General features: G+C 37.3%; 1 protein-coding gene across 1 annotated transcript; it reads left to right on the forward strand.

The window, feature by feature from the left end:
• The first annotated feature begins 5116 nt into the window (after nt 1–5116).
• Nucleotides 5117–14977, forward strand: LOC126385110 (protein mono-ADP-ribosyltransferase PARP11-like). The gene is made up of 9 exons (XM_050036647.1): nt 5117–5241; nt 5489–5613; nt 6593–6713; nt 6813–6888; nt 7297–7369; nt 9329–9456; nt 9670–9821; nt 9913–14728; nt 14863–14977. Exons 2-8 carry the CDS (start codon nt 5497–5499, stop codon nt 10227–10229), a joined length of 984 nt encoding a protein of 327 aa, XP_049892604.1. The 5' UTR covers nt 5117–5241; nt 5489–5496; the 3' UTR covers nt 10230–14728; nt 14863–14977.
• The last annotated feature ends 32 nt before the right edge of the window (nt 14978–15009 follow it).

Consider the following 15009-nt stretch of genomic DNA (forward strand, 5'->3'; position numbering starts at 1 on the left):
AGGCGTGTCTTAATGGATACTCCGCCACCCAACCCCGGACCACCACACACACACACACACACACACACACACACACACACACACACACTGTTTCTCTACTCGAGTTCAGCAGTTCGGACTTGTGGACTTCGCAAGTTCGGACTACAGTCATTTCTGCTTTTGGAACAGCAGCGAACTTGAAGATGTCACCACTTCCGCTCGCCTTGGCTGTTTAAACTTAAGTTACAATATTGGCCAACCCTTTGGCTTTATGAATCCATATAAATGAGAGCTTAATCAATTTTTATTTTTATTGTACATTTACTTTTAAAAAATACATGTGCCATCTTTTGTTGCCTCATAACTTATTTAATATTTAAGGATTTTTAGAAATATTATTTCTCAAACTATTCTGCACATATATTCAGAGGCACCGTAGGATAATGATATTGCCAAAAAAAAGTGAGATTTTGCATTTATTTATTTTAATCAGGTTTGTGAAAAACAAAACAACAATATTTGAAGGACAGTCACAAAAATGTAATGATAGTAACATTATCCTTAAAATCCTAACTCTTGAATGAAGCAAAATTTGACCACTTTTGATTTCACATGACCGAAAATACACACAGTAACACCAGTGACACAATAAAACACCAGTGACACAAGAGCACCAACTACTGATTCATTCAATATTAATTATTTATACCTTTACCTTTAAGATAGAACTTTTGCAGTCACCATAGGTAATTACACATCCTCGAAAACTCAGATTACCTGTGGTGTACCGCAAGGTTCAATTTTAGGTCCAATTTTATTTTCTATTTATATGCTTCCGCTCGGTCAGATCATCCGCCGCCACAACGTGTCTTTCCATTGCTATGCGGACGACACACAGATATACCTCCCGCTGAGACCGGATGACCCAAGAAGCCTAGCTGCTGTGTTAGATTGTCTCAACGATATCAACTGTTGGATGGCCCAAAACTTTCTTCAACTCAATAACTCCAAATCCGAAATCATACTGTTCACTCCCCCAAACTCCACCAGTCCCATTGAAAATAGCCTTGGTCCCCTGTCCGTTAACGTCAAATCCGCAGCCAGAAACTTAGGAGTAATATTCGATCCAGACCTCAACTTCCAACCTCATATCAATAAAGTTGTCCAGTCCTGCTTCCATCAGTTAAGAACTATCTCCAAAATCAAACCCATGCTCCCACATTCTGACTTAGAAAAAATAATCCACGCATTCATCTTCTCCAGACTCGATTACTGTAACTCACTCCTCTCTGGCATAAACCATAAATCACTCTCCCGCCTCCAACTGGTCCAGAACGCAGCAGCTAGGCTTCTTACTGGTTTTAACAGACGGCATCACATCACCCCAATCCTGGCTTCCCTCCATTGGCTCCCTGTGCGTTTTAGAATTGATTTTAAGATTTTACTGATCACTTTTAAAGCCCGTCTGGGTCTGGCCCCAAGTTACATAGCAGAAATGTTGACCCCATATGAGCCAGTACGCAGCCTTAGATCCTCGGGCAGGGCCCTCCTGGCCGTTCCAAAGTCGAGACTTAAATCTAAAGGCGACCGCGCTTTTTCCATCAGGGCCCCTCGACTTTGGAACGACCTGCCTGAGGAGATAAGGCTTGCAGAATCAGTAACATCTTTTAAATCTCTTCTTAAAACCCATTTTTATAGACTTGCCTTTATGTGATGTCGTCTTTTTATTTATTCTTTTTGTTTATTCTTCTTTTTATTTATTTTATTCTATTCCTTGTAATTGTTTATTCTTTGTTATTCTATTGTCATTATGCAATTTTTTCTTTTTATCCTTCTATTCATTTGTTTCTAGTATTTAGAAATAAGTTTTATTGCCTTTATTGTTCTTATCTCTTTTAACATTCTGTCTTATCATTCTGTCTGTTTTGCTTAACTTCACCTCAATTTTAGCTTAATTTTGTCCTGCTTTTGTTTGCCCTCACTGTTTTGACTCTCTGTTGCTATAGATATCCTGCATTTGTTTTGTCAAAGCACTTTGTAAACTTTTGTTTTTAAAGGTGCTATATAAATAAAGTTATCATTATTATTATTGTTATTATTATTATTATTATTATTATTATTATTATTTATTTATTTATTTATTTATTTATTTATTTATTTAAGATTAAAATTTGTGTATTTGTACAAAACCAAAGATGATAACTGGCTCATTGTCCATTAAAGTACATTGTCAAACTCTGTGCTGCTTATATTACTATTAAAGGTAGGCTATGTTGTCAAACTCATGTGTTCCTAATACCACTACCATTTAAAATGAACTGATTGATTCATTTTCCTCCTCTTCTTCATCTCAGTGTCTTTGGCATAGCTCTGTTTCCTTTTCCGTAGGTACTCTGCTCTGCGCTCATGACCTGCATCCCTACGCTCTCTGTAACATTTCTGCTTTTCTGCTGCACTTAATTTGGCCATGCCTGACAAAAGGAACAATAACAATGAAGATAACAGGAAATTATTAACGAGAAATGGGTACTAATGAGCTATTTTATGCATAACAACTTCTTTATAAGCCTTTACTAAAGCGTATTTACACAAGATAGTCACTGGTGTTACTCGTCGTCACTGGTGTTACCATGAGGAGCAGTAACACCAGTGACGACGAGTAACACCAGTGACAGTTGTCATGAAATCTGTATTTCACATAATGGCAGCTTCAGTACCTCAAACCACGTGTTGCTAATCATACTAAACTCACTAAAATATGTAATTTAGTCCAGTTATATTATCATTTTTTACATTTCCCTTGTCATAAAATAAGTCATACCAGTGACGGCAACTAAAAGCCTCGCCCGAAATTATGAGATAAATGATAATATTTCCAACATTTGAAGAGAGGCAGTAGAGTTACCAAGTGTCTTCAGTTACAGTTCTTCAGGAAGTAGGATGGACAGTAGAAAGTGATGTCATAAGTCTTTGGATTTTTTTCAGAATTGGGATTTGACACCGGGGGGCAGTAATTTCCATTATATTATTTATAATATTTAGTTGGTATTTTATTTTGTTATGTTATCCACTTCATAAATGTGATATTGGTGTAAACATTATTGCATTTAAAATGGGAGATAAATATCTTTTTAAACTAAAACATGCCCTTAAACTTCCACACATTCAAATCAATCAAATGCTGTTGAATAAAAACTACAATAAATACAATTAATCTTTAAATACAATAAATAAATTACAATAAATTCTTAAAATCATTATTGAATGGTAAAAACACATAAATAAGCAAAAGAATACATTCAAAGAACAACAATTATATTAACAATTTTACAACATTTAATAATACTAGTCCATACCCATTGAGTGCACAGTTGCCCACGTACAGTTTCACATGGTGTGTGTTTGGGATACAGGTCATAGGAAATTGCAGGTTAAATAGTCAACTGAACCCATTAAGAAGAGCAATGTATTCAGACAGAGGTTTTGTGAATTTGAGAGTACGATTGCATTTTTTTGTTGTTATAGCGCCACTCAGTTGCCAATTAGAGGTAAATTTCTCCAGTCACCTTGAGGCATCCTGTTCTACATATCTACCAAGTTTAGTAAAAATTGATATGGCGGTTAGGACTAGATAAGAAATTAAATACACATCGGGATAAATAAATAAATACAGACATAAATCAATGTTTAAATACCTACTGAGATAAAAAATAAATAAATAAATAAATACAGAAATAAATCAGTGTTTAAATACACACTGGGATAATTAAATAAATAAACAGAAATAAATCAATGTTTAAATACACACTGGGATTAATAAATAAATACAGACATAAATTAGTGTTTAAATACATACTGGGATAAATAAATAAATACAGACATAAATTAGTGTTTAAATACATACTGGGATAAATAAATACAGAAATACAGAAATAAATCAGTGTTTAAATACATACTGGGATAAATAAATAAACAGAAATAAATCAATGTTTAAATATATACTGGGATAAATAAATACAGAAATACAGAAATAAATCAATGTTTAAATACACACTGGGATAATTAAATAAATAAACAGAAATAAATCAATGTTTAAATACACACTGGGATAAATAAATAAATACAGAAATAAATCAATGTTTAAATACATACTGGGATAAATAAATAAATAAACAGAAATAAATCAATGTTTAAATACATACTGGGATAAATAAATAAACAGAAATAAATCAATGTTTAAATACATACTGGGATAAATAAATAAATAAACAGAAATAAAAAATCAATGTTTAAATACATACTGGGATAAATAAATAAATAAATAAACAGAAATAAATCAATGTTTAAATACATACGGGGATAAATAAATAAGTACAGAAATAAATCAATGTATAAATACACAAAGGGATAAATAAATAAATAAACAAATAAACACAGCAATAAATTAATGTGTAAATTCAAACTGGGATAGATAAATAAATATATACAGAAATAAATACAGAAATGAATTAATGTATAAATACATACTGGGATGAATAAATAAACAAAAAAATAGAGAAATAAAGAAATGCATAAATAAATAAACTCAAGAAAAATAAACGTTGAAATAAATATCGAAATAATGCAAGAATCAATACGTAGAAGTTGATTACTTAACAGGACATGAATAAATAAATATGTTAAACTTATCTCTACATTATTGTACAAGTGCATGTATTGATGTTTGCATTTTTTGTGTCTATATGTTAATATGGTAGGAGGTCCCAACTTATGCATTTATTTATTTTGGTATTTGTTTCCATAATTATTCCAGCTTTATTTTATATATTGCTTTTTAGATATTTTATGTAATCCTGTATTTATTTCTACATTAATGTATTATTATATATTTTAGTTATTATTTTTTATTTGTTTATAGCCATTTTTTGTCCACATTTATTAGTTCCTATAACACTTCAAAAAAAAAAAAAAAAATCTGTTTGAAATTTCTATCATTCAAGTTCCCTATGCCCACTGTTTTATTTATGTTTAATTTAATAATTAAACCATTTTATTGGACTGTATCCAGGCAGACTCTGTACCTGTCAGGACAAACCCAGGGCTGCGCAGTTACATCACATTGACGCATTGACGTATTGACGTAATGCGCGTGCCGAACGCAACCAGGAAATAAAAGTAAACAAGGCAGAGGGAGACGAAAATACTTTGTAGCGAAGGATCCATATCCCGAGAAGAACCCAGTCAGAGGCGGACTGGAAACCGGTAAGACCCCCGTTGAGCCGAGGAGAGTCGGGTGCGGCATCAGCTAATGCCAGCTAGCTCGACTCGGCAGTTTCCTGTATTACTGGACTGTGTTTACAGGATGAAATGCCCTCGTGACCATGACTTATAAACATCTTTTTGATATTTATCACAGGCTGAAAACACCGTCTTGGTCTGCACGTATTCTCTGATTGTTTAGTTGCTAATTGCCTAAGTTTGTTCGCGTCTCTTCCCTCATTAATTTCAGATTTAGCTATGTTAGCCATCAGATCGTCGGAGGAGGAGTCCACTGAGATGGAGGAGATGGACACCTCGGAGCCCAACTGGTGCTGGTTCTACCTCGCTGAGTGTGGAGTGTGGCATATGTTTGAGGTAGTCCACAGCCCTAAACATGACCGTCTCACCGTCCTTACACTGTAATACCTGGGTCTATAATGCTGTCTAGTGCAGTTCATGTTTATTTTATTATTTATTTTGAAATATCATGATCACTTAAGTCAGGTAAATGTGCCAGATTTAGCCACACAGGCTCATTTTCATCTGCAGCCCCTGACAGCTTGGTGGTGTATGTGTATATGAGGAAAAAGTGTTGGTGTCATTGTTTAAATTGAACATCACAAAAGGCACCAATGAAAGAAAAACAATGATAGCTGAATTTTAAAAAGGCACTTTTCTACTGACACTATGTTTATTTTATTTTATTTTTGAGATTTAGAATTTTATTATAATTTTTCAACACATTACACACCACAAAACTAAACATAAACTATACAGAGCAACCCGTTTAAAGGGATAAACATCAAATGAAAAGAGGGAGGCATGAGAAATTATTCACAGTTTTCACAATGGTCCACAATAAGATGGAGGTCAAGAGGGTTTCCGTGTGGGATCTTAAAGTGGGTTTCCCAATTGTTCCATTTCAACGTGAGGAGGTCTACTTTATTTATGTACTTTACCAGGAACTGACTGAGGGAACATCAGAGGCCCTCCATTCACACATAATTAGTTTGTGTCCCAGCATGAGCGCAGTCTGAATCCACTCTGCATCTGTGGAACTCAGATCTCTAAGAAGTGAAGGATCTCCTAAGACAAATAGACGACGAGAAAAGGGAATTTTGTGTGTTTGAATTTGTCAATCTGGGCGCTAATTCCCATCCAAAATGTATGTAGGTTTGGGCAGCACATGCATCAGAGTCTCTGTCACTGAGTGGGATATCACAGACTGTCACAATGTGTTTATCACACAGGTGAACACTTCATTTTTGATAAATAGTCTGTCGATTGACTGATCAATTAATCGTCCTTTCAGCTCTCACTTAGACTAATGTATGTTTCTTAATCTCCCTGTCAGATTGATCCCAGTGCAGCCTGCTCTGTGACAAGTGCTCAGATCGAGCAGTGCTACAACAGAAACCAGCGAGGCGTCATGGAGTTCTACACGGCCAAGTACACCTACAGACTGGACTTCTCAGGTACGATGACGAGTCGGTTGAAGGTACTTCATCAGACGGCGAATATTGTGCATGATTGTGAGTTCTTGTGGCTCTAATCTTTGCTGAATTCCTCACCAGTGATGCGGCAGATAAATGTAACGACAGGGAAGCAGCGGCCGATCAAACGCTCCCTCCACTCTGCGACTGGCTTTAGGTAAGATCTGGTGGCATGCAGAGAACTTTATGTCTTCTGTTCATCTCGCCATCAACCAAGGGGATATGTTGGAGCAGTCAGGGTGAGGTTTGGGGGTAAGGATACCATGCTTTAAATTATTGTTCAGGGTTCAAGCATGTGTCAGCCTCAGGAATCCTGCCAGCTCCACAGGGTGACGACCTGCAGCTGACCCTGAACTTTGGTCTCAACATAAACACGAGGAGCTAGAGAAAAGAGCTTTTCTGCAGAAGGCACATTCATCTCAGAAATGTTGATTTTTTTAACTTTATCGCATGTTTTTCCTAAATGTCACTGGTGTATTGACACAATGCAAACACACTCAGACTTACACTGCTGAAAAAATGTAAATACTGATCCCTGTTTCCTTTCTTTCATTCATTCCATCAGGTTTATTTGTGATAATCCGGCCTTGCCTGTTCCATGTCACTGGGAGAGAATCAATACAGATGAGCCCTATCAGGTAACACACATCACTGTTGACTGTTCACTTAGTTTGATACACAAACACATTGTTGGTTAGGATTTCATTAATACAAGTATTAAAACTGACACCACTTATTGATACTTTTATTGACAGGACTGGTGCAAAAAATAAAGACATGACATGCAAAGATGTGAAACAGCTATATTATTATTATTATTATTATCATCAAATAACAAGCTAAATTGTGTCCTGAATTTCCTGTATATATACTCAGGGTGGAGCAGTTGCTACTAAAGTCTGGTAAACAAATGTCTGCCTCACTATGAGTAGATAGTTTCAAAGGTCCCATGTTGTAAAATGTCAGGTTTACATGTCTTTTAATATAAAGAAGGTGCAGGTGCTGATGAAGCTTTTATTTGCTTAAATTTTGTATTTGTATTTATTTTTGCACACATAAGAGATTTAAAAGCAAACCAAATTAAAGGATAAAAACAAATGTGTCAGGAGAGGTCAAGAAGCCAACAGGCTTATACGAGGGACCTCACCTTTCTCAAAAGTCAAAAGAAACCAACAATTTACAATACAAAAAAAGAAAAGAAAAATAAAGGAAAGGAAAAAGAGAAGAAAAGAAAAATGACAATTAAAACATCAAAAGCAAAAATCTACACAAATATCTAATTGAAAAACTATTTGAGATCACAAAAACCCAATAGAATTTACAAAAAAGGGCATATAAAACATACATAAATGCAATGCAATGCAATTTGAAATGACAAATTCCTTTTAAAAAAATTTTAAGGATGATGAGCTCATAACAATATGTCTTTTAGCATTCCATATTTGATGGAATATCTGAGGGAAAACTGGCCGTGTTTAGTTTTATATAAAGGAAGATGAAGATAATCAACCTGTCTAGTAGTGTAAGAATGAAGTTGGGAATTTAACATGAATTTTTTTTTAAAAGAAGATGGTAAAGAACAGGGCGAAAACATGTATATATATATAAAAACACATATCTGATGAATATTGATGTTGTACACAGACAGGATATTCAGTTTTTTGAAGAGAGGGGCAAACAAAATAGGTAGTGAAGCTTTACAAGCTGATGAAAAGTCATTAATGTAAATAAGGAATAATAAAGGTCCTAATACAGATAAGAAACAATAAAGTGTGAGGACAATAAAGCCTCCACTAAATAGCATTTTAAGTCTTGTGTGTGATTTATTCTGGCTTCATATGAGCAGAGGAAATCTCCCCGAGGCTAATTTATACAATGTAAAATGCCATAGGCTTGTGCTAATAACGTTAGCATGTTGTATTTGTTTGGAAAACGTGTTTAGTGTAAGACAGTTGTTTTGTCAGTGAACCTTGTGAGTTGTAATGGAGCTGAATTTTGTAACATTACCTTTGTGACATGTTGCTGTTGTCCCTGGCTTCATATGAGTAGAGGAAAAGTCTGCTAGCCGCTAGGCTAATTTATACAATGTAAAATACCATAGGCTTGCGCTAATAACATTAGCATGTTGTATTTGTGGGGAAAATGTGTCCAGATAAAGACAAGTGTTTGTCTGTGAATGCTGCAAGTTATAGTGAAGCTGATTTGTGTACTTGTGTGTGAAACGGTCTCTATTAAGCCATGTTTAATGTGTGTTTAATGTGTGTTTTGAATCAACTAAACTTTACAGCATTTCACAGAAACCCCACTGCTTACTAATGTTCTGCAGAGTGACACAGACACACCACCGTACAAGTATAAATGCTCACAGCGACTTAGTGTAGGCTACAGTGTAGGCTCTGCATAGAGCTGACGCACAAGTATAAATCAAGCTTTGAAACTCGTGCATTCTCTGATATGGGTGAGAATTAAGTTCCATTTATCTGCCACCATGACTGAAAATGCTGATTGTCCAGAAGCAGTCTTCTTAAATTTTCTGCAAAACAAAGAAAACTGTCAAAGGACCAGCTTGTAGCTCAGGTGTGATTGTGTTTTTGCAGATCATCCAGCTTGGAAGAGACACCTACGAGTTTAAAGAGGTCGCCAGACTGTACGAACGGACGATGGATCATCCGATCAAATCCATCCAGAGGATTCAGAACCTGGACTTATGGGAATTCTTCTGCAGGTAGACAATTGCTGTGTTGTGAGTGGACAGCACAATGTCCACAAGTGTTTGTTAGTGTTAGTGGAGGATTCTGCTGTGAACTCCTACTACAGACAAAGTAAATCAACAGAATGAAACAATGGATTTTGATGCATTACATTTGAGACTACAAGGAGAAACAAAGTGATGATCAGTTCTCTGTGTTGTGTTGTCATTCGCTGGTTCTCCCCTAAGGAAGAAAACACAGTTGCGAAAAGTGAAGCGCACATTGGATATTGAGGAGCGAATGCTGTTTCATGGCACAGGACACAGCAACATACAAGCTATATGTACTTTTAACTTTGACTGGCGGCTCACAGGAAGCCATGGCGATGTCTATGGGAAAGGTAGATCCTTCTGTTTTGTGATGTAACATCATGAAACAATTCACTGTTTTTTTTGTGTCTGATTTTAACATTTTATTTTTCTTTCCCACAGGGAGCTACTTCGCCCGGGATGCTAAATACTCCAGTAAATTCTGTCACACCACAGGGAAGCACAACACCACCCTGCAGAGACACGGCCTCGCCCCTCCAATATTTGCTAGTGAGCCGCCCTACAAGTCCATGTTCCTGGCCAGAGTTCTTGTCGGAGAATACACAGTCGGTCATCCCATGTACTGCAGGCCGCCCTCCAAGGACACCAGCTTCACCAGCTTTTACGACAGTTGTGTGGACGACATGGCCAATCCAAAGATTTATGTCATTTTTGACAGCAATCAGATTTACCCAGAGTATCTGATTGAGTTCTACTGAGGCCCAACAACAAGGCAAGTCTGATCCAGAGCCGAACAGGAGCATGGCTCATCTATAAAGTGCCTTTGGAGAAACTGGGAAAACGAAGACAATAAAGACTCTGTGTACAGTTTGTGTACTGTACAGTGTATTCTGGAGCGGGCACTTGTGGTCGGAATGTTTCTGCAGTGTAAAAAGATATTTAAAGATGGTTTTTTGGGGGAGGGCATTTTAGCCTTTAATCGATAGGGCAGACAAGTGTGAAAGGGGGAGAGAGAGGCTGGAGTTGAACCCGGGCCGCTGCGGCAACAGCCTTGTACTCGGGGCGCTTCCTCTATCCACTAAGCCACCGACGCCCCTCTGCAGTGTAAAAAGGATGAAATTACTGATGTGAGATCAGTCATTGTGGCAGTTTTGTATTAGATGCAGAAAAACGTGCTTGCTTCTTCAATATCTGTGCACAGTTTAAAATAAGAGAGGCACTTGCAGCCTGTAGGTCAGTGATACTCAACTTACGGGGGCCAAATCTTGCTCGCAGTAGGGTCCTGGGCAGCCCGCCAACCATTTTCTAATTCACTGTAACACAGTGTTAATTTCGTTAAAGAACACTATGACAAAAAAGAGTTTGTCAACAAGAGACACTGACAAGCTAAAAATAGATCATAAAAACAATGACGAAACATATGATTAATTTTCTTCGATGAGACAAGACGGGACAAAAATGTTAGTGGTATACTATCGGACATTCGAAATTAGAAAAGAGGAGAATAAATGACCAGTTTTTTCAATGAAATTTCATAGAAAAATGTTTTAAACTAGGAAGCCAAGAACGGCAGTACTTGCATTTTCATAATGCGATATGAGCGATGTGAGGTCGGAGCGCCTATATGTCAGCAAACTCAAACTAAATAGTCAGTGCTAGAATAGAGTAGAATAGAAGTCCTTCATTATCATTGTACCAGTACAATGAAATTTAAAAGCTACAGCTGTACACGGTGCGAGTTAAAAGGAACAACTGTGACAACCCAGATTAATACCTTCATACCTTCATCAGAGTTTTGAGCTGTAATTCGGCAGTAAACAAGCAGCTGTATGTGTCGGATTGTGGATGATGGAGCTGTTGAATAGATTTGTGGAGTTTGTAAGTTGCAGTGGTGGCTGTTAGCAGCTAGCTCCGCTTGTTTCAGGGTGAAATGAAGTTATTTTTCTGCCTCTTAAAAGTGGGATTAATATGTCTGAGTTTATGATGAATCTTGGAACAAATCCTAGTTGTCACGTTTGTGATCTCAAAGTTTTTGAGACCATAAATAGACAGATGTTGAGCTTTTTTAATGGTGATCAGTAAGTGTGTGCAGATAAATCATCCCTTAAACCTGTCAAAAACTCTGCCGGGGGAATGCAAGTTTGTAAATGTGAAGAAATTATTTGTAGTTGCAGAAAAAAAGTCTAAATTTTAAGACATGATACAACCTGTCACCTTGATTCCAGTTTCTGATACCTGTATTAGGGCTGGGCGATATAAGATAAGATAAACTTTATTGTCCCAAGCGGGAAATTTGTCTTTGGCACATAGTTACAACCATCATATACAACAAGACACACAGAAGACAACCATGTAGTACGCAAGGCGCAGATTTGAATAACATAATAGTGCAATTATTACTGTACGATATATCGATACATTTTCAAGCAAGATATTGATTTAGACAACACTGTTTATATTGATATAGGCTCAAGCTGCGTTACATAACGCATACTAGTGAGCATCTCGCCTCTCTCATACTGTCCACACAGCTCCGCCCCACTCACTCACTCACTCACTCACTCACTCATTAACTCCTCTGTTTAATCTGTCTGTTAGTCCACAGTGTGACATCGGTCTGTATGTTGCACATGCTACACTAAATCAGTCTGTGAGATGTGGAAAACGACTTTTTAACTCCTTCCACAAAGTGTTTTTAATTGTTTCAAACCTACTTGATACGTTTTTACTCATGTTATAGTTTTGTTTCCTATGTTGCAAACCTTTAAACCTCTGTAGCTCCAGTGCTGTGTGCAAAAACGTTAACTGTACAGCCCCGCTATTTATTTGATATAATTTTTCATTTACATGTTGTGCAGCTGTATATTTTAAAACAGGGGAAAAATCCCTGTCTTTGAATTTTATTTAGATCGCAGTCTGTTTTTATAAAAGTGCTTGTGACATCTGAAATGTGGCTTTGACTTCCAGCTGAAAACATGTTGCCCATTTCGTAGAAAATACCGAGATATACATCGTGTATCACCAGTCAGCCTGTAAATACCGAGATATGAATTTTTGTCCATATCGCCCAGCCCTAACCTGTATTAGCCCAGGTATGAAGGATAAAAATGACTAAAATGTGACTTAAACTAATTCGCATTTTCATCTCAAGTGAAGACCAAATCTAAAGTAGCTGCCAAAATTAACACTGCAATTCAAATACTGGGAATTCTTCTCTTACTTTAAATGTAAATAAGGTGTATGAGTGCATCAAAATGGAGCCTGTTCATAACAACTCTTCAGAAAGCGGCCCCGGGCAAATCAAGTTGAGTATCCCTGCTGTAGGTTACAGGTGGTGTCCTGCCATCGGCCACAGCCCCTCCTCCACATCCACAGTGCCACGCATGAGCTTATTTACAAGTCATGTAGACATTATTCCAAAGGACGAAACCAAAAACCACAAGACGTTCCTGCTCACTCATTCAGCACCGTGACCCGTCAGTTAGTCACATCAACATATCTGTGTGTACCTAGTACAATGTATTACGTAGGCATGGATTAGTTTTTTTGTTTTTATTCAGAAAAACGCTTCTACCTCTGCATTATTTTTAACCATGCATCAGTGCACTTTCCCCCCTTTCCATGAAAGGTTCTGTAACTGTGTCACAATGACATAAAGTCGTGATGTCTTGTGGTCCTTGAGCAATATGTTTCTGTGTATCTTTTCTGAACATTGACTTCAAACTTGAGAAAACTTGACAGCGGCTGGAGTTGGGTTTTGTGGGTGTTTGCAGCCGAGTTCATTCCAAAGCAAAAGTAGATCAGTTCATTCGACTTAAAAGAATACTTGACCCGCAAAATGACCATTTGTATATCAGTTACTTCCTGTGTGTTACGTGGAATATGTGAAGAAAGCTTTTATTTCTCTGGCATGTTTCCATGGTGAACGGAGAATCCAAAAAAGGTGAACATTCTTTAGAAATTAAAGTCATTGGGAACCTAAAACATCACTTCAGTCAGGAACACTTTAGTCAACAAAAACTTTTTTTCCATTTGCAGAATTATATTTGGCGGTATGGCTCTGTTCTGGGGCCCCTTTGCCTTTCCTCAGGCCTATGTAGAAAGCCTCTTCTACGCACTTACATGGAAAGCCTAAGGCAGGGAGAGCACACCTCCCTGCCTTAGGCTTTCCATGTAGGCGCATGGAAGGGCAGGGAGGTGTGCTCTCCCTGTCCTTCCATGCGCCTACATGGAAAGCCTAAGGCAGGGAGAGCAGCAGCAAAGACCCCCCTGGGAACAGAACAGAGCAGCATCAGTGACAAACAGAAATGACATTGATAAGTCAGACACATCATGAAAAGGAGGAGTTGGGGTGGAGGGAGTGCAGTTAGTTACAGTGTGGGCTCCATGCTTACTCCGACAGCTTGTTGGACCATCACAAAGAGGCGGGGCTTAGCGAAAGATCAACTGATAAACAAATGGTCATTATGCATTTTGTGAAGCATTCCTTTATAACCATCTGAGTGTGATGTCACCACCTGCGAACACGTTTCTTTGAGGAATAAGCAGGTTTTCTTTGCACCTGGTGTAAATTTATAATTAAAAAATGAATGTAGCCAGCACATGTACAGTACTGTTATAAAAATTAGCCACAAAATGTAATATTGCATTGCTGTGTGCATTTGTTGAATTCACTGAATGACTGTGTGTGCGTGTGTTCAAGCAAAAGGATTCAGAGCATTGTATTTGCCACAAGGTGGCGTAACAGTACAAGATCTTAAGCTTGCATTTCCTCATAGTAAATGCAGACAAGTGAAGACACTATCTGATGTCTTTATCACGGCTGTGTGTGAGTGAGTGTTGGGGTGTGTGAAGCTATATGTGTGTGTCTGTAATCTGCACGTTACAACTAATAAACTTTTCAAATTAAGCGCATTATTTCTTTTTGAAAACATTTCAGAGACTGATGGGAAACTTTCTTATGCAATTCCTTTTTCTTTGAAGTGAGGAAAGCCAGCCTACCTCAGGGGTGTGGCTATTAATGACATCTCATTCATTCAAGAGTCAGTGCATCAGTGTCAACTTTAATAGATACCTGAGGGAAACCAGAGAGAATACAGCCAGTTTTAGAACTTACTTATTTAGCTTTTGTTGTGATATCTATTTAAATTGTGTCAGGACAATGTGGTACAGTAAAGACATGGAGTTTATGGACACATCGGACACCCCGTGGTTTTGGTATTTCCTGGCAGATTGTGGAAGATGGCACAAATTTGAGGTAAATTTTGAATACTAATTTAGATCACTGTCTATCATGATCTACATCATCATGTCTATTACCTTATAAGACTTTATAGAGCAGGTTGTCTGATGTACTACAGCTTAACTTGTTACTTTCTATCCATCCCGCAGGATGACCCCAATAACCCCCTCAGAAGTGAGGATATTGAAAACTATTACCAAAGAAACCCAAAAGCGGTGGTTAATACATCTTCATGCAACCATCACAGCAGGATCGATTTCTCAGGTATCTGACTACATTTTCTTGTTCACATTAAG

Source organism: Epinephelus moara, chromosome 23 (assembly GCF_006386435.1).
Source record: "Epinephelus moara isolate mb chromosome 23, YSFRI_EMoa_1.0, whole genome shotgun sequence".
NCBI lineage: Eukaryota > Metazoa > Chordata > Actinopteri > Perciformes > Serranidae > Epinephelus > Epinephelus moara.

What these genes read in the sequence shown, in the direction of transcription:
- LOC126385110 (XM_050036647.1), top strand. Translation starts at nt 5,497, where the DNA reads ATGTTAGCCATCAGATCGTCGGAGGAGGAGTCCACTGAGATGGAGGAG. An exon ending in CACTCTGCGACTGGCTTTAG is followed by an intron (nt 6,889 to 7,296) that starts GTAAGATCTGGT and finishes TCATTCCATCAG; the next exon opens with GTTTATTTGTGATAATCCGG. An exon ending in ATACAGATGAGCCCTATCAG is followed by an intron (nt 7,370 to 9,328) that starts GTAACACACATC and finishes GTGTTTTTGCAG; the next exon opens with ATCATCCAGCTTGGAAGAGA.